At 45.5% G+C, this 20,799-nt stretch overlaps 1 protein-coding gene across 1 annotated transcript in view; it reads right to left on the minus strand.

Moving 5' to 3' along the window:
- Positions 1–642: 642 nt before the first annotated feature.
- Positions 643–20,799, minus strand: part of DCT (dopachrome tautomerase) — a 31,004-nt gene continuing 10,847 nt past the window's right edge. Inside the window, exons 4-5 of the mRNA XM_055127703.1 lie at positions 17,301–17,471; positions 643–662 (exon numbers count right to left, since the gene is read on the minus strand). Coding sequence (XP_054983678.1) covers positions 643–662; positions 17,301–17,471 — 191 coding nt within the window. The remainder of the gene's footprint in view (positions 663–17,300; positions 17,472–20,799) is intronic.

Genomic DNA, 20,799 nt, shown 5'->3' on the forward strand with positions numbered 1-20,799 from the left:
TAAACTCCAGGCATCTGTGATGTCTTAAACAGAGGAAACATGTGTTAGCTGAGCTTCGTTCAGGCCTGTTGTCCTGGTCTTTGGCTGTGAGTTCAATGCTAATGAACCAACAAAAACATCTTATTTAAGATGTTTTGAAACAAAAACATACATAAAACAGGATTTGATCCATTGGTGAAAATGTGGCCAGAGTCCTATATGTCTTACCCTGTATTTCCCCTGAGGACAGAAGCCAATAGTCAAATGCTCAGTGTTCGCAGTAAATGCATAGAGCAAAGCTGCTATAACACAAATGCTGTGTGTCATGAAAAAGTCCCTGCATACTCTTTCCTACTCAATTGGTGCAAACCCACATTGGTAACATTTGCAGAAGACTTGAGGTTAAATCACATCCACCTGAAAGTTATTCCTTCTCCTCTTTTCCTTAGCATCTTAGGATATAGATATTTTGAGTTTCATGGTGTGAATTCATCCATGACCAGCTTCCATGAGCTCATGTTTGCCAACCTTCTACGCCATCTAAGTGGAATTCTGATGCCAATGAATGCAACCACCTGTGCCCAGACAAATCCTGCCTAAAGGTGGTGGCCAACTTTAGTCCTTCCTGTAATTCTCAAGGCTGACACATTTAACACTATGATTCTATCCGGTGGCGCTGCTTTCTGGAACAGGAAAGACTGAAAGGAGGAAAACTGCCTCTAAACAGGAGCTGGCCCAGAGTCTATGGGTCATCCTTGTGCTTCATAGTATTCAAAGTGGTTGAAGAAAACAATTTAGGGGCGATAAGCACACACTATTCAGCACTTCCTGGAGTGGACAGTCTCCTCTGAGAGAACTACGAAATAGGGTAGAAGACAAGCAGCTTTTAGAGGATTTTAGAGGATTAAGGAAAACAATAAATGCAGACCTAGAGATGCAGTAAGCTGTATTGTGAAGTCAGCTCAAGTTGACGTCATGTGTTAGTCCATGGATTCAATTTCTAGTACCAGAAAAATGGGAAGGAAGGAAGGAAGGAAGGAAGGAAGGAAGGAAGGAAGGAAGGAAGGAAGGAAGGAAGGAAGGAAGGAAGGAAGGGAGGGAGGGAGGGAGAGAGGGAGAGAGGGAGGGAGGGAGGGAGGGAGGGAGGAGGGAAGGAGGGAAGGAAGGAAGGAAGGAAGGAAGGAAGGAAGGAAGGAAGGAAGGAAGGAAGGAAGGAAGGAAGGAAGGAAGGAAGGAAGGAAGGAAGGAAGGGAGGGAGGGAGGGAGGGAGGGAGGGAGGGAGGGAGGGGAAGGAGGGAGGGAGAGAGGGAGGGAAGGGAGGGAGGAAGGAGGGAGAGAGGGAGAAAATGATCTCTGAGCAAGAATTAACCCTGAGTGTTGCTGGGTATGGCCCAAAAATCAAATGCATGCATGTGTGTGTGTGTGTGCGCACACATACACACACACACATGCACACGCACACACACATGAACATATGTATATATAACTTTTATAATTCAGTTCCTAAAACGCTATGAAAGGCAGTGGGCCCTCTGGGGAAGAATTTCATGGGAAGGCAGGATCGGCAGCATGTACAGTGAAACAGTGCTCAGAACAGGAAAAGTAAGTGGGGTCAGGTGGGGACCTGACCGAGAGAAAGGAGGGAAAAGATCCTATCTTAGAAGCAGAATCTTGAAAAGAAAGGAAGCTGGGAGATGTCATGTGAGAGACTGTTATTTGAACTCTGAAGGTGAGAAACCAAGTTTGAACTTCAGAAAACGAAAAGAAGCCCTTGCTGGAAGCTGGGAGCGCGGGCGGGGAGCCGCTGGCGGAGGCCCTGGGGGGTAGGTGGGAGGAAGGAAGGGGAGGTGGGAGCCACAGCCAGGGATTAACTGACTTTGGCAGACCGCGCAGGCTTGGCTGTCGTTCTGAAATCCTTTGTCATGCTTTATCCGACATCGGTGGCAGCAAGCAGGTGTGTCCTGCAGTGGACAGACTCTAGAAATGATCCCACAATCCCCACTTGCTTGGGGCAGGGGGGTTGTTTTTGCTTCTGTTACTTGAGGGGGTGAGGGTACACCTGGCAGTGCTCAGGGCTTACTCCTGGCTCTGTGCTCAGGGGTCACTCCTGCTGGAGCTTGGAGGACCATACATGGAGCCAAGGATGGACTCAGAGTTGGCTGTTTGCAAGGACTTCAGAGAAACTGTTTCCTTGTCTTAAGAACAGACAGTTTTCTTTTTTTATTATTATTTTTTAATTGAATCACCATGAGATACAGTTACAAGCTTTCATGTTTGAGTTTCAGTTATACAATGATCAAGCACCCATCCCTCCACCATGCACATTCTCCACCACCAATGTCCTCAGTATACCCCCCTCTATCCCACCGTTCCTCTGCCTCTATGGCAGACAATTTCTCCCCATACTCTCTCTTTCTGGGCTGGAGCAATAACACAGTGGGTAGGGCATTTGCCTTGCATGCAGCCGACCCAGATTTGATTCTTCCGCCCCTCTCAGAGATCCCGGCAAGCTACTGAGAGTATCTCACCGGCACGGCAGAGCCTGGCAAGCTAACCATGGTGTATTTGATATGCCAAAAACAGTAACAAGTTTCACAATGGGGACGTTACTGGTGCCTGCTCAAGCAAATCATGAACAACGGGATGACAGTGCAGTGCTACAGTGCTACTCTCTCTCTACTTTTGGGCATTATGGTTTGCAATACAGATACTGAGAGGTTAGCATGTTTGGTCTTTTATCTCCTTTCAGCACACATCTCCCATCCCGAACAATCCCTCCAACCATCACTGACTTAGTGAGCCCTTCTTTATTCCAGCTGCTTCTCCCCCAGCTCCTGAGGTAGGCTACCAACCATGGAGCAATCTTCCCAGCCCTTGTGTCTACTCTAAGAACAGACAGTTTTCACAAAGAGAAGCTCATGTCTCTTGTCTCAGTCCTTTACCCTTTTCCAAACCAAAGACACAATCACTGTTTTTCATTTAAGACCAAAAAGGACAGAAGAGAAATATGGTCCAGGAGGAAGTATGTCCTTCCTATCTGGAGCGCTCATCTTTCTGCTCTCAGGATAAAGATGCAATCACTCCTTCTTTGTCGTGGGACGTCTCTCCTTCTCTCTCTAGGACACCCCGGGGCTCTTGGCACCAGATCTGAAGCCTGAGTTTGCTCCCTTTTCCTTTGGAATTTACAACCGTGTACATTCTCCATATGTGTGTTATTAAATTGATTTTTCCTTGGCTAACCTGTCTGTTGCTGTTTTAATTATTCATTCAGCCCAAGAAGAACCCTGAGGGGGAGGGAACTGGCTCTGCATGCTGACAACCTGAGCATCGGTTTCACATACCAGGCGTTTCACAGAGAAATGACAAATAATGTTCAAATACAATTGAGCAGCGTCTTTATTCCAGGCTGGATTACGCACCCCTCTTCACATTCATGTGTTGAGTGCATTTTATATCACACTGAAATATAATTTATACCTTATCATTTCCATTCCATTCCATGTGCTGCATATGTGGAAATCCCTGTCTCCTCCTCGTCAGAGCCTGGTGAGCTGCGGTGCTGGCTGGCCTGGCCGTACTCGAGGGTCCAGCAGAGATGGGGAAGGGTCACTGATCCCTTGTATGGGCAAAACTGATGCCCTGACAAACTGAAGCCAACTTTAAGCCTCAATGAGACCTCAGTTTCTGTTTCCCCAAAGCAGGACTTGCTGTTTCTGGTAGACTCCCAGTTGGGTCATTTGCTGAGATAAGGAATTGGGCAGTTGGGTCTGGCCGGTCATGAGGGGTCACTGGACCCTCCTTAGAAACTGTCACTAACCATTTCCTACCTGCTGTCCACTGTTGTACTAGGGCCGATGCTAAAATTAGACCAGCATATAAACTGCTCTTGACTCAAACCCTATATAAATGGCTTGTGACTTGGAGTCGGGGTCCTTGTCAGGACTCCACTGTGTTGGATGAGACTTGGACCCTAGCTTGGGCTAGCGCTGGCTCAGGCTAGTAATACAGTTCCTTTGCTTTGCATTATCATGTGCGGAACTGGGTCTCTCCACGATTGGAGATCTGAAACTTGGGCACAACACCCCAAAGCCTATTATTGTTGTCAAAACTGGGATTACCACCTAACATGCACAAAAAAAGACAAACGATGTGGCACCCCAGCTTTTGCAAGGAAAAAGCACTTTTTTTGTTGTTTTTTTTTTTTAAGTTTGGGCCACACCTGGCAGTGCTCAGGAATCACTCATGAAGGTGTTCAAGGAGCCACATGAAGTTCAGAGGATCAAACTGGGGTCGGTTGCATGCAAGGCAAATGCCTCACCCCCTGCACTGTCTTCCTTACATACACACACACACACACACACACACACACACACACACATACACACACACACCACCCCAAAGGGAGCCTTACACAAGCATGCATGTTTCTCTTACAAACTTTAATGTGAAAGAAAGTTTTTTGACTCAATTGCAGACAAGGATTGTTGCATCTACACATAATTTAACGAGATTCTTTGTAGCTCTTCATCTTATTTTTAACTCTCTGAAGATGACTCTATCAATGACTTTATACTGTAAGAGACACCCCAACTCAAACTGACATTACAAAAATTTTGTTTGTTTTTTGGGCCATACCCAGCGATGTTCAGAGTTTACTCCTGGCTCTGCACTCCCGGGTCACTCCTGGCAGGGCTCAGGGGACCATATGAAATGCTGGGGATCAAACCCATGTAACCATATACAAGGCAAGGGCCCAACCTGCTGTACTATCACTCTGGCCCCTAAAAAATATGTATTTTATGAAGGAGCATCCCCTATCTACCTCTCTCTTCCTCAAGGAGGCAAAACGGTTGCTGTGATTCCAAAATGGCTGCCTGAGTGCTGAGGTACCTCGCATCTGAGCACCCCATTGCTCAAGCCAGGCCTTTGGCTATCTTTCCCAGCACACTTTGCAACAATCCCTTCCTCTGTTTTTCGTTTTCAGTTTTACCACTTGTGACTACTCCACAGCTGCGAGGGAAATGGGATGGAGCAATTGATTTAAGGCAATTAGGCTCCCACCCAAGTCACAGAGCTGAGGGTGCCAAGACAGAGTACAGGGACTCCCGAAGCTTAGTCAGAAGCTACCAGAGCAGGGGTGATGGATGAGGACTAGGGAACTGCTGCTTCGGAGGTAGAAAACTTCTGTGTGGGTGATCAAACATTTTTAGAAAACAGAAGTGATGCCAGTAGGACACTGTAAATGCACTTAATGTCACTAGCGGAAACACACACTTGAAACTGGACAAAACGGGGGCTGGAGCAATAGTAAAGCTCGTAGGACTTTCCCTTTCACACGGCCAACCCAAGTTCGATACCCAGCATCCCATACAGTCCCCTGAGCACCACCAGGAGTAACTCCTGAGTGCGGAGCCAGGAGCAAGCCCTGAATAATGCAGGTGTGACCCAAAAACAAAAGAACAAAATGTGTGTACCCCCAAATACAAAAACATTCATTTGAAAGGATTTATTCACACCTATGTTCATTGCAGCACTTGGTTCAATAGCCAAGATACAGAAACAATCCAAATGTTCAATTCCAGACAAAATGGATCAAAGAGTTGTGGTCTAGACAGAAAAACACTCATTCAAAAAGATGGATGCCTATAGTCTCCTTTTGGTGGGAGGGATGCTGGGACCGTTGTTGGTGGAGAATGGGCACTGGTGGAGGGATGGGCACTCGATCATTGTATGACTGAAATGCAAGCATGAAAGTTTGTAAGCCTATACAAACCATGTGCCTCACGGTGCTTCATAAAAAAAATGGAAGTAACTATTTAAAATAAGAGATTTGGCATTTCTAGCATTAAAAAAGGGATGGATGCACACCATTATTCATCGAGCACTCAGTACAATAGCTAAGATTTGGGATGAACCTAAATGTCCAATTATAGATAAATGGATAATGAAGATGTGTACACACACACACACACACACACACTGGAATATTACACAGTTGGAAGGAATGATAGAATCATGCAATTCTCAGCAACATGAATGGAACTGGAAGACATCATGTCAAATGAAGTAACCCAAAAGAAGGACAAACAGGTCATCACTTACATGTGTGGTATTTAGACTATTCGGATGAGGAAATGCAATGGTTTAATGGCAGCATGCCTTTGTACTGCCAACCATAATGACCAAAAGAAGGGAGGGGTGGAGGGAGATAAGGAGTGAGAGAGAGAGAGAGAGAGAGAGAGAGAGAGAGAAGAAAAGTATCTGCCACAGAGGCAGACTGAGGGGTGGGGGTGGAAGGAGGGAAACTGGGGACACTGGTGGTGGGAAATGTATACTGGTGAAGTGACGGGTGTTGAAACATTGTATTACTGAAACTCAATCATGGACAACTTTGCAATTGTTTATCTCATAGAGGTTTAATGAAAAAAATTTAAATAGACATAGGATGCCCAAATCATCCTTGGCCCCAGAGTGTAGGGAGAAGTATTAAAGAAGTAGAGGAGAGGAGAGGGGTAGAAGAGACAGATAAACATCAACAGGGGACAGAGGTCGAGGGGATGAGGGTACATCAGTGGTACTAAGGAATGATAGAGCTAAATTTTCAAACCACAGAGTCAACAACACTGAAATCTTGAGGCTCAAACTTTGTCAACCAAACTTGAAAAGGAGCTTTTCAAGAGGGCAGGTGGGGTGTGGATGGAGGTGAATATGGGGGGACGGGCGTGGGAGGGAACCTCCGGGTATCAGGCTAGTTGACACTGGCGGTGGGACTGAGGCTGATACACTATCTAAAAGTAAACTATGAATGACTTTGTAAATCATGGTGCTTTGATACTGTTTCTAAAAAAAGCAATTTGGGGATTAAAATAAGGACAAATAATCAGTACTATGGACAGATCAATTATTTTATATGACCTGATTGCAAAGTATCTAACACAATATAATATAGGCAAATATCATTATTAAAATGTTTTTAAGGGGGCTGGAGCAATAGCACAGTGGGTACGGCGTTTGCCTTGCACGCGGCCGACCCCGGTTCGATTCCCAGCATCCCATATGGTCCCCTGAGCACCGCCAGGAGTGATTCCTGAGTGCAGAGCCAGGAGTAACCCCTGTGCATCGCCGGGTGTGACCCAAAAAGCAAAAAAAAAAAAAAAAAAAAAAACCTTTTTAAAGAAGGTACATGAAAATATAATCAAGAAAATATTGCAGGAAATATATCATGAACCATGAAATCTCTGTTAATGGTCGATTTCTCAAGCGGGCTCAGTAACCTCTCCATTTGTCCTTTCCCTGAGATCTTAGAAGTCTCTCTCGACTCAGCCCTCCTAACGATGTTGCACTGGGGGCTCTTTCAGGGTCAGGGGGATGGGATCCAGCTTGTTACTGGCTTTAGCATATGAATACACCATGGGAAGCTTGCAAGGCTGTCCCATGTGGGCAGGAAACTCTCAGAAGCTTGCCAGTTTCTCCGAGAGGGAGAAGTAGGCTACAAGATATCGCTTCTGGGAGCTTGCTTTTAAGTCTCTAGGTGCTGACCATTGATGGAATTACACACACCTGGGTTCCTCTGCCGGTACCTTCATGTGTGAGGCCTCTCCGAGCATGTGGAGAGGGGCCTTGAGCATGGCTGTAGCTAGGTTCCAGTGGTCTTCAGCCACCGGGAGCTATGCTCGGGGTGGGGAAGGAAGCTGGAGCCCATCCCCTCTGAGGGGCCCCAGGGAAGACAGCAAGACGTGCGGGCAAGAGACTCTCTGCAGGAAATATATAGTCATAATAAATTGGCTAAAGACTTAAAATTTGTGACACAATGGAATACTACACAGCTGTATAAAAGGATGAAATTAAGCAACTTGCTTTTGCAATTTTGAGTCTGGATAAAATTTAAAATGCCTTGCTGAATGAATTCAGTCTGAAGGAGCAGGATAGACAGGGCTTTCTGGGGTCTGGAAAATCTCGAACTGGGATCCCAAGCAGCGGGTCCTTGCCTGGAGCCATCAACATGCCTCAGGGGGATGCCCGTGAGCAAATTTGCAACCTCATGCTTGCAAATCAGGTCTTTTGCGGTTCTCCCTGCTTGCCTTTTGAAGAGGCATTGAAAGGAAACCTAAACAGTCATTAAAAGAAAGCTAAAGGGACCTGAGGGACTGATGGTATGACTGGCATACAGCGCTTGCTTTGTACACAGTGACCCTGGCCCCCGCCCTCCCCCACCACCACCACAGCATCCTCTGTGGTCCCCCAGCAAGGTGATGTTTCCTGAGAGCAGAACCTGGAGTACCCCCTGAGCCAGGTGTGGCCCCAAAAACAAATAGAAGCATAAAATTAAAGAAAAGGAAACTAAAATAACACGTTTATAATCAAGACTTAAACTTAAAAATAAAAAAAAAATTATTTCCTTGAAAGTGAGGGTTGGGTCAGTGCTCCAGCTCCGTGCCTCGGTCCCAGAGACACGCAGGGGGCCCACCTGTGCAGGGCTGGCTGATCCAGCTGCGGTCAGATGCGTTCGAGGAAAGAACCCTAACTCCCCTCTTTATCCAGCCCCGAGACTTGTTCAAAGAAGCAAATCAAAATATTGGAGACTTTAGCAGAAGCGCAAATGATAAATTTGTTGTGCTGGAAATTTGAGTTTTCAGCAAGCTATGTCATAGAATTACGTTGATTCTTCATCTGCATTCTGTCACCATCCAAAATATCTCTAATCTAATACTCCCATTTTTTCTGCCTTCCCCCCACTAATGTTCTTTAAAAAAAACAAAACAAAACAAAACAAAAAACCTAAACCAGCAACTCTCATCGTCTGAAATTCCCATTCTTTCTCTGTTTGCTTTTGTTTGGGGGCCACAGCCCGAATGTCCAAGCCTTCCCCCTGGTTCTGGTTCGGCATTCAGGGAGAACTCCTGACAGGACTGGGGGACAACATGGGCTGCTGGGGATGAAATCCAGTCAGCAGGTGCAAGGCAAATTAACCACTGTGCTATCACTCTGCCCCATGGGAACCCCATGATGCACACAACCCTAGAGAAGAAGAATGTGCAGAACTAGCCAGAAAGCTTGAGCCCCGTTTTCTCATGGGAACAAAAGTTCTGGATAAGCAAACAAATGTTCTGCCTCTGTGTCCCTCACTTTCAGGGTTCCTGTGCAGGCAGGAAGGGAAGACTCAAGAACTAGGCAGGAGGGTGGAGAGACAGTGCAGTGGGTGGGGCATTCGCCTTGCCTCAGGCAACCAGGGTTGGACCAACTGCCACCCCATTCAACCCCCACCACACACACACACACACACACACACACACACACACACACACACACACACACACACACACACAGTGTCCCCAAGCTGGGGTAAGACCTGAAGACAACCAAGTGTGCACCCACAAACAAAATTAATTAGATTAATACTGTAGCACTGTAGCACTGTCGTCCAGTCCCATTGTTCATTGATTTGCTCAAGTGGGCACCAGTAATGTCTCCATTGTGAGACTTGTTGTTACTGTTTTTGGCATATCGAATATGCCACGGGGATCTTGCCAGGCTCTGCCATTCGGACGGGATACTCCCGGTAGCTTGCCAGGCTCTCCGAGATAGACCGAGAAATCAAATAGAAAAATAAAATTGCTAGGGCATAAACTTCTGATTGGAGAAATTTATGGAGAATAGAGAGGGTGTAAGAAGAACTATTAGTCTTTAAGGCATATTCCAACCTGATGTAAACTTTTCTTTCTTCGATTCATAGTTCCCATGTCTTGCCTCTTACCCATCGCATACTTAAATTCATGATAACTAGCAACTGGAATATAGTACAGTGGGTATAATCCCTGGCAATTAAAACTAGGTTGAGGATATGTTTTCCCATTGCCAGAGTTACCTCTTCCCAGTCCCTAGTAGCAGGTTTAGTCATTGTGAGGTCCAATATTTAACCCCCATTAAATATATGCTTTGGGCTGATAACCCAGTCTCAAAAAGTCATATTTGCCAGTGAACACTTACTACTCACATCCAGCCCCAAATTCAGATATCTCTGCCTGGTTCCAACTCAAATGCAACTATTTATTTCTGATTCCAATTCTCTAATCCAGCATATTGTCAAAAGATTACTCTTCCAAAACTGACCATGCTCCTCCAAAACCACTTTAATTTAAAAAAAGAAATTTCCCCCACCCTTCCACGACTGTATGAGCATATAAATAATAGTTAACTAAATTATAACCCGTGTGGCTTTAACAAGAATGAAAGGGTTTTTTGCCCAGCGGCTCCAAATGTTCCCCCGCCCCCCCCCCGCCCTAATTTTTATGGCTTGTTGCTGAACATTTAACATTTCAAAATATATTTAGAAGGACATTTGAAAAGCCTTAATTATATAATTCCCCTGCCTGAACAGGAAATCATTTCCTTCTAAATATTGTGTTTTTGTCTGTTCTGAGTTTATAGCAAATCACAGAGCGCTTGTTTTTTTTTTTTTTTTTCTTTTATTGTAACCCAGAACTTGACCGACCGCCCATGGGGAAGTAGCCCCGAGACTCGACCTAGGGCGCGATGCTCTAATAGACCACACGGGGGCAGGCTTTGCTTTATTGTGAGGCTCATTCTTGCTCAGCCGGTCATCAGCGTGGCTTACTGCGCCCCTTACAAATTCCAGAAAAGTTTCACAACCCCAGAGTGAAGGAGAAATCAGAGTGTGTGTGCTCAGGCAGTGAAATCTCTAGTGCTTTAACCAAGAGAGACCTGAGACTTTGTACACGGCATTATCTACAACAACAGAGCAATCACTCTTGGGACACCTGTGATCTTTGCAGCTTGTTTCAAAGGAGCAGAGAAGAACTTGTGACGAAATAAATGATGGATTCAGCGGCATCGAGAAGCTGATGTTGAATCACGGTGGTAAATAACACACGAGGGTCATGGTTTTTGCCAAGTAGACACAGTCACTGTCAAAACATTACACACACACACACACACACACACACACACACACACACACACACACAAACACACACACTTGGAATAGGACCATGAGTTTTGTTTTGTTTTAGAAAGCTTGAAATTCTGCATCTCACAATTTTCTTGTATATTATTTTGGAGTTTTCCTGCACGGGTATCTCGTTTGAACAGCCGTTATAACTGAAGTCACAGGATTATGTGCCCTTGATGGGCTTCTAAGGCATGCCACTTGGTTTTTTGCACAAGCTGGGGCTGGTTTGCCTGCATAAATAATTAGCCGCCAACTCCAACCCCACAGCCACCCTGTGTTGCTGCACCCATCAGCCTTGCTCCATCGATTCCCAACTAAATCTCCCGGAAGCTGCAGCTGCAATTCATGAGAACACTGGTCCCCGTGCCTGAATATTCCAGCGTGCTCTCTGGAGACAGGTGGGCAGAGTACCCATCCTGCCAAACTCCCAACAGCTGCACCACACCCCATCCCTGCAGCCACGCCAAGAACTCAACTCCATCGTTTCATTAATATCCTCTGCAGAGACGCCAATCTGCAAATAATTTCAGGTCCCCAGTGCCCAGGCTAGAACTCTGAGTTCTTCTCAGAGTGGGGTGGGCAGCCTCTCCTCAAACAGCCTCTCCCCCTACAACACAAACCACAATGACCCATTGGCCCAAACCACAGATCCTAAAGTTACTGGACTGACGACCGACACCTCCTAATTCCTCAATACTGAAATTCCAGTAGCACACCAAACTTAGATGGGAAAGTAACATAGAAGCCACTAAACCCTACAAACAAACAAAACACAGAATGGGGGCTGGAGCGATAGCACAGCAGGTAGGGCGTTTCCCTTGCATGCGGCTGACCCGGGTTCAATTCCCAGCATCCCATATGGTCCCCTGATAGCCTCCAGGAGTAATTCCTGAGTGCAGAGCCAGGAAGAACCCCTGTGCAACGCCAGGTGTGACCCAAAAAGCAAAAACAAAACAAAACAAAACACAGAATGTTCAACAAAGAGCTTAATAAATTTTAGACAAGGACTTAACAACCCCATAGTCAGATATACTAATTTTCACATGAAAATTTTATTTTTTTTTATACTTCTGTCACTGTATCACTGTCATCCCATTGATCATCGATTTACTTGAGCGGGCACCAGTAATGTCTCTATTCCTCCCAGGCCTGAGATTTTAGCAGCCTCTCCTTACTCGTCTTTCCCAACGATTGGAGGCTCTTTCAGGGTCAGGGGAATGAGACCTATCGTTACTGTTTTTGGCATATCGAATATGCCTCAGGTAGCTTGCCAGGCTCTGCCCGTGCAAGTGGGATACTCTCAGTAGCTTGCCAGGCTCTCCGAGAGGTATAGAGGTATATATATACATATATATGTATATATATACCTCTATACCTCTCATATATATACATATATGTATATATGCATATATGTATATATGCATATATATACATATATATGTATATATGAGAGAGAGGTATAGATATATAGAGAGAGAGTAATATATATCTACTACTCTATGATTTGTTGCCTACTGTCTGAACTCCATCAAATATGGTGTGGTAATTATGGAAAATGGGTAGGAAGTATCTGGAAAGCGGCCTAGAGCATGGCGACAGTTGGGTAGTGGAGGTTGGCTGCAGGGCCTGAGACCCTTTGGGGCGGAAAGAGCTCCCACCCGCCCGCTCTGGGGCGCGCTGAGTGAAAACAGCCTGTGTGAAGTCTGGTGGCATGGCCATGGGGACCTCATTTTATACCCCCGTCTGGGAGGAGCAGCTGTTGAGATTTATATACTTCCTGATTTTAATATAGCAGCTTTGTTTTTGGGGGGAGGGTGTTTTTTTGCTTTTTGGGTCATACCGGGCGATGCACAGGGGTTAGTCCTGGCTCTGCACTCAGGAATTATTCCTGGCGGTGCTCAGGGGACCATATGGGATGCTGGGAATCGAACCCAGGTTGGCCACGTGCAAGGCAAACGCCCTCCCCGCTGTGCTATCACTCCAGCCCCCATATTGCAGCTTTGTTACCTAGTCAATTTCACCTCTAGAATTATATCCTTGTAGTTGTGTTTTTATCTACATTTAAATAAACTAAAATATTTTAAATAATTTGCCAACTGATATGAGGTTTTAGGACATCAGGTAGTGGGAGGTATATGTGTGGTGTTGGGGGAGGGTCATGACAGCGGGGTCTTAACTGCTTCTTCCTTTGCTCCGGGCCTTCCAGCACTGGGAAAAAGAGGCGTCCTGGGGAAAAACGAACATGGAAATAAGTTTCCTCTCCTGGTCTAGAGTTGCATGGAGTGAAGTTCTATAGGACATCAAAGCACTCAGAACCGGAAGGACAGGCTGTTGTTAATTTCATTGCAGAGATAAAAATCTTCACTATCTGGTGTTTTATGGTAAAACAGAGGCCAGAGGCCTTGAATTTTTTTCTTTAAAAGCTACCTTGAAATTGGTGTACTCATTAAAATATATATGTATGAAATACTCCAGGTCGGCAAGGTGGTGTCGAAACAGGTCTGCCTTGGCTTCTGCCTTTACATCAGGGACAGTCGTCACGCTGCGTGTGTGTGTGTGTGTGTGTGTGTGTGTGTGTGTGTGTGTAGGCTGAGTTGGCTCTTTTATTCTTAGAGTACTCTAGTACTCTTAGTACTTTTTTTTTTCAATTTTATTGAATCACTGTGAGATAGTTGCAAGCTTTCATGTTTGGGTTACAATCTCACAATGATCAAACACCCATCCCTCCACCAGTGCACATTCCCCACCACCAATATCCTGGGTATAGCCCCCCCTTCCCCACCCTCCCCCTGCCTCTAAGGCAGAAAATATTCCCCATACTCTCTCTTTTGAGCATTATAGCTTGCAATACAGACACTGAGAGGTCATCATGTTTGGTCCATTATCTACTTTCGGCACGCATCTCCCATCCCAACCGGTTCCTCCAGCCATCATTTTCTTAGTGATCCCTTCTCTATTCCTTCTGCCTTCTCCCCTCTGCTCATGAAGCAGTCTTCCAGCTATGGGACAATCCCCCTGGACCTCGTATCCACTGTCCTTGGGTGTCAGCCTCATGTGATGTTATTCTATACTCCACAAATGAGTGCAGTCCCTCTATGTCTGTTCCTCTCTTTCTGATTCATTTCACTTAGCATGATACTCTCCATGTTTATCCATTTGTAAGCAAATTTCATGACTTCATCTCTCCAAACAGCTGCATAGTATTCCATTATGTAGATGTACCAAAGTTTCTTTAACCAGTCATCTGTTTTAGGGCACTCGGGTTGCTTCCAGATTTTGGCTATTGTGAACAGGGCTGCAATAAATATATAGATACAGATGTCATTTTTACTGTGCTCTTTTGCATCCTCGGGATATATTCCCAGAAGTGGTATTGTAAGGTCATATGGAAGCTCAATTTCTAGTTTTTGAAGGACCGTCCATATTGTTTTCCAGAATGGCTGGACCAGTCGACATTCCCACCAACAGTGAAAGAGCGTCCCTTTTTCCCCACATCCACGCCAGCACTGCTTGCTTTTTTTCTTTTGAATGTGTGCCAGTCTCTGTGGTGTGAGATGATATCTCTTTGTTGTTTTGATTTGCATCTCCCTGATGACTAGTGACGTGGAGCATTTTTTCATGTACCTTTTGGCCATTTGTATTTCTTTTTTGAGGAAAAGTACTCTAAGCACACACTGACTAACAGGGAAGTGTATAACCTGACTTCTGGAAGCTTCAGATCTACACATGGAAGAAAATGCCACGTCACCATTACCTCACCGCTGACCCTTACTTCCTTCTTCAGTGTTCAACAAATGGGCCTAATCCAGACTTCCCAGGAGCATCTCAGTGAGCTGAGGCCAGGCCCCTTCTCCCGGGGACAGCTATAGTACAGCAGGGAGGGAGCTTGCCCCGCAAGCAGCCAAACCCACCAGGAGTGATGCCCAGGCGCAGAACCAGGAGTAAGCCCTGAGCACCGTGAGGTGTAACCAACCCTTCGACCCCGCACCAAAAAAACAGAATGTGAGTCCACAAAAATAAGACCCCTCCTTGTTGGCCATCCACTAGAAATAACTCCCTCCCCATGTCCTCTTAACCCTCCTACTCTTAGACTTTGGGGGCACCTGGGAAAAGAGTCTCAGTTTCCAACCTGTACAATTGAGAACCAGGAAGTAGGAATTCCTTAGAAACTCAGAGGAATGTGGAAATATCAGTCTATTAAGGAATTATTTTCAAATGTGATGTCATTATTATGTCACCTGTATACAGCTATAGCACAGCGGGTAGGGCTTTTGACTTGCACACAGCCAACCTGAGTTCGATTCCTCCGTTCCTCTCGGAGAGTCCGGAAAGCTGCCGAGAGTATCCCGCCCGCACAGCAGAGTCTGGCAAGCTCCCCGTGTCGTATTCGATATGCCGAAAACAGTAATAACAAGTCTCACAATGGAGACGTTACTGGTGTCCGCTCAAGCAAATCGATGAACAAGGGGATGATAGTGCTATGGTGCTATACAGCTATATCCCAATATATGAATATATATTTCAGTATAGCAACTTCAAAAAGATGGAAATTGATTCTCACAAATTACAAAATCAATAGCTCCTAACAGAGGAATGCAGATCTTTCAAACTCTGTTTGCTGCCTCTTTAACACGTTTGCTATTTCTTGTTATTGTGGGGTAAGAGTTATTCCCCAAGATTATTAAATAATGTTGATTCCTTAGCCAGAGAGCTAGTATAGGAGTTAGGGGATTGCCTTGCATGTAGCTGACAAACCCCCCATCACACATGATCTCCTGAGCACATCCAGGAGTGATCACTGAGCACAGAGCCAGGAGTTAAGCCTGAGCACCACCAGGTATGGCCCCAAACAAAATAATAATAACAGCAATGACGATGTTGATAATTTCTGATTAAGACACAAGTCAATGTCAAAGAATTTTAGAATTAGAGAGGAATTTATTTTGCAAAAGAACACAGCTAATAGAGTCCAGTTCACTCCCTTTTTGTTTGTTTGCTTTCAGGTCGCACTCAGGGATGCTCAGGAATCATTCCTGGCTCTGCACTCAGGCATCACTCCTAGCGAGGCTCAGGGGACACATGGGATGCCAGGGATTAACCCAGGTCTGCCACATGCAAGGCAAATGCTCTACCTGCTGTGCTATAGCACCTGCCCCAAAGTTCATTTCTGTAAAACCACTTCTTTTTTAAATCATAATTTACAATCATTTCATTTTTCTTATACTGTGAATAGAAGTACATAAAGTGATCTATTCATTTTCTTCAAGGTTAAATTTTCTCCCATCATTGAAAAATACACCCATATAATGCTCAGTGATATTTCCTGGATTTATTTGCATAATAGTCAAGTGTAAGTAAATACCAAATTTTTTATTCTACAAGTTTATCCTACCTCTGTATTTGTTAAAATGCATTCGCCACTCATTTATTATAATGTTATAAAATGTTATTTCTCTTCCATGAACTACAAACTTAGAAAATTATTTCCCTTAGAAGGACATTATAAAACATAATATTTGGGGGAAAGCTACATGCACTACAGATAAAAAGTAGCTAAGTAGAAACAATTTCTCTTTATTTTTTTACTTAGAATGGACCTTGCTTTAAACAAATCCTTTGAAACTATGACATATGAAAATTCTTATATACCCACAAGATAAGCTAGATGTGGTTATTAGCTTTATAGAATCATTTACAAAAAAAAAAGCTCATCCATAAAAGGTCACTTCCCCTTGCACTTTTAACAAGTAATCTATTATCCTCAACTTTTTCAGAGCGTATCTACCGTTCATAATTACATCTTCACTTTCTGTAAGTCACTTTAGGCATCAACACAGAATGGAGGGGCGAGGGTCAGCCCCCTGGTAAAGCACGAGGAGCTGACTTTTACCCTAGCACCAAGGAAGAGTGTTGTCTCAGCACCACAATTAAACGGTGTGACTCTGCCCAGCTCTGCAGACAGACTCTGTGTGTGTGTGTGAGTGTGTGTGTGTGTGTGTGTGTGTGTGTGTGTGCGCGCATCATGGCTTAGTGTGCAAGTACTGTCACCCAGTGCTGGGACCCGAGGTCACAGCCACAGCAAAAGGGAATTGAAGAAGTGAAGGGTGGCGGGTAAGAAGAACAAGTGAAGGAAAGAGAATATGTAAAGCTGCCTTCCAATATTCCTGAGTTCAAAGCCCGAACCTTCCATGCTAATGGGAAACTGCTGACTTTTCTATGAATGCTGTTCAATGGAGCTGTGGCTAAAAGAAAAAGAGAATTCTGTCTCCTCGACCCAGAGCGAGCCTGGCGGAGAGGTGCTGGGTCCGCAGGGAGGCGCGGAGGTCTCTCCTCTCGGGTCAGGCGCACGCACCTGGGGCTTCCCCCGTGTAGCTCCTGCTGCTCAGCTGCGTGTCCAGGAGGGCCGGGAAGCCGCGCCGGCGTCGTCTGGACAGGAGGGGAAGCAGCAGCCCCAGGCTGCCCAGGGCCACCAGCGCGCCCACCAGCACCGAGAGCGTGGCGGCCCAGCCTGGGCTCTCCGCGCCTGCAACCAAAGCACAAGAGAAGCGTCTGTGTCGGGGGCGTTCGCCTGCTGCGCTGTTTGACCCCAGGACAGAATAAGCCCGTTTGCCCTGGCATGTTCGTGGAGAAGGCGACATATATATGCCACCTTTTTGCTTTGTTTTGTTTGCGGGCCACAGCCAGACATGTCCAGCTTTGCAGGGGCTGGAATGGTATGTACAGCAGGTAGGGCGGTGGCAATCCCCACACCTAGCCCCACCCACCCAAAAATATTAATTTTTTTTAAAAACCTACGCTTCCTGGAAGAAAATATGATCTCTTTCCTTCCAACCATTTATCACAGCCAGGATCGTTTTTCTTGTGGCAGTGGGAAGTCGCATCCTATTTTTTTTTTAATTTTTTTATTGAGTCATCATGTGGAAAGTTATAGTTTTCAGGTTGAAGTCTCAGTTATACAATGCTCGAACACCCATCCCTTCACCAGTGCACATATTCCACCACCAAGAATCACAGTATAGCTCCACCCCATTCCCCCACACCCCTAGCTCCCCCACACCCCTAACCCCACCCCCCAGCCTGTGTAACTGATAAATTTCACTTTACTTTTACTTTGATTACATTCAATATTTCAACAAAACTCACTATTATTGTTTGGAGTGTCTCCCCCCTAAAGTCGGACCTGCTGAAAAGGAAGCATCCTATTATTTAAATATACTTTCTTGTATTAAAAACACTACAGCGAAAATTTATACAGAAAAAAATTTTTTTTACTTTTTGGGTCATACCTCAGGGGTTATTTCTGGCTCTGCACTCAGGAATTACTCCTGGTGGTGCCTGGGGGATCATATGAGATGCCAGAAATCGAACCCTGGTTGGCTACGTGCAAGGCAAATGCCCTACTCACTGTACTATCTCTCCAGCCCCCTTTTTTTGGTTTGGTTTTGGGGCCACACCTGGCAATGCTCAGGGGTTACTCCTGGATCTGCACTCATCACTCCTGGTGATGCTCAGGGGACCATGTGGGATGCCGGGGATGGAACCTCTGTCAGCAGCATGCAAAGCAAGTGCTCTACCTGCTGTACTTGGGAAGGAGGAAGAGAGAGAGAAAAAGTGGGGGTGGGGGTGGGGGATGATGGGAGAGAAACTGGGGACACTGGTGCTACGAAATGTACACTGGTGGAGGAATGGGTGTTGGAACACTGTATGACTGAAACCTAATCATGAACAGCTTTGTAAGGGTCTATCTCAGTGATTCAAATAAAAAAAATCTTTTAAAATAATATTATACAAAATGACTCCTTCAAGAAAGTGTGTAATGCCTTTTCTGCGTTAGAACTTCCTTTGTAATGTTAGCTTTTTGTGGTTTCTGGCGGGGGGTGGGTTGGGCAGTGGAGACCACTCAGAGGATTGGTGCATATACTTGACATGCAGGGGGTGTGGGTTCTATCCGAGTATACCACACGGTTCTTCAAACACTAGTAGGGGCTCAATCCCTTACTACTAAGCTGGGCATGGCTTGGTATGGCCCCAAAATAAAATAAAGCAAAAATGTGCGTAATAATATATCACTGTCACTGTCATCCCGTTGCTCATTGATTTGCTCGAGCGGGCACCAGTAATGTCTCTCACTGTGAGACTTGTTACTGTTTTTGGCATATCGAACACACCATGGGTAGTTTGCCAGGCGCTGCCGTGAGGGCACGATACTCTCAGTAGCTTGCTGGGCTCTCCAAGAGGGGCGGAGGAATTGAACACAGGCTGGCCACGTGAAAGGCGAACGCCCTATCGCTGTGCTGTCGCTCCAGCCCAATAATATATATGTCAAGCAAATTCAGTACTTAGAGTGAGGAGGGGTTGGGAGCTGGCTGTGTTGGCTGGTGCATACAGGTGCTTTGCATGCAGGAGGTCCAGATTTAACTCCCCCACTCCCTAGCAGCAAGCCAGGAGTAGCCCCTGAGCACCATTGGGTATAGCTCAAAAATGGGCTTGGATGGGTACTAGGGGTAGATGAAAAAAATAAATAAATGGTGTCTGGGGAAATGACAGAAATATAGACGTACACTATGCAGATAGTATATGTGTGGACTGGAGCAATAGCACAGCGGGTAGGACCTTTGCCTTGCACTTGGCCAACCCGGGTTCGATTCCTCCATCCCTGTCCAAGAGCCCAGCAAGCTGCCAAGAGCGTACCACCCACACAGAAATCTACCTGTGGCGTATTTGATATGCCAAAAACAGTAATAACAAGTCTCACAATGGAGACATTTCTGGTGCCCGCTCGAGCAAATCAATGAACAATGGGATGACAGTGATAAGTGATATACATGTATACTATATATATACTATATATATAATATATATGCTTCTCGGGTAGAGAAATTCTATTACCTCTCATTTCTTTGTAGGGTGAGAAATGTCTGAAGCATATTAGGTGGGTTATTATAACAGGTAGGATTCCATTGCAGAAGCAGATAAAATCTGTACCCACTGAAATAGCTGTGAGTAAACATCTTAAATTTCCATATGATAAATAAAATCCTCTCCTCAGATATCCTTACTGAAGGATCTTTCACAACAGAAGTGGGTTTCATTTTTAATTGATCTAGGTCAACTTAACATTTCTTTTAGAATTCTAATGTGGTCTCATTCACGGAGTCTGAAGATCCATTTCTCTATACTGGGCTCTTGTCTCTACACAACACTTCAAGCGAAAAAGTCTCTGTCTAGTTCTCCAATCTTGCAGGGACTCCGACCACTCTAAGGGGTGTCTCCAGGGGTCAACTGTGTCCTGTCCTGTTCCAGTCCAACATCTATTTCCCAGCCTTGTCTCCTTGCAATGGTGGGAATTGGTTTGACCATCTTGACCACTGACTGGTTGTGTTTTCTTTCTGGGGGTGGGAGGAGCCACACCTAGCAGTGCTCAGGGGTCAGTCCTGGTGGTTCTTGGAGTCACGGGATGCCAGGGATCTAAACTGGGCCAGGTCAACCTTTGCAAGATTCCCATTAGTTCACCCTAGTTCTTTAACACTAGTTAGTTGTACCTGCCAATATGTGCTCCAGCCATTGAGCTCTCCCTGACCCCATCTTCATCGTTGCAAACACCCGGCTCCATGGCATTCTGTCCATGCACATTGTTCATTGTTGCACAAACATGTCCTCCACAGGACTCCTCTCACTACACAACACTAATACAGTGACTCCCCATTATCCCAACGAGTCTCTGGCACTGGCCTGCCATTCGAACTCTCCGTCTCTATGAATCCAACTACTCTGGGGACTTGATAGAAGCAGAAAGCTACCAGTTTTGTCCTTTCGTGAGTGGCTTGATTCACTTCACACGAAGCCTCCAA

The sequence above is a fragment of the Sorex araneus genome, chromosome 1 (genome assembly GCF_027595985.1).
Source record: "Sorex araneus isolate mSorAra2 chromosome 1, mSorAra2.pri, whole genome shotgun sequence".
Classification (NCBI taxonomy): domain Eukaryota; kingdom Metazoa; phylum Chordata; class Mammalia; order Eulipotyphla; family Soricidae; genus Sorex; species Sorex araneus.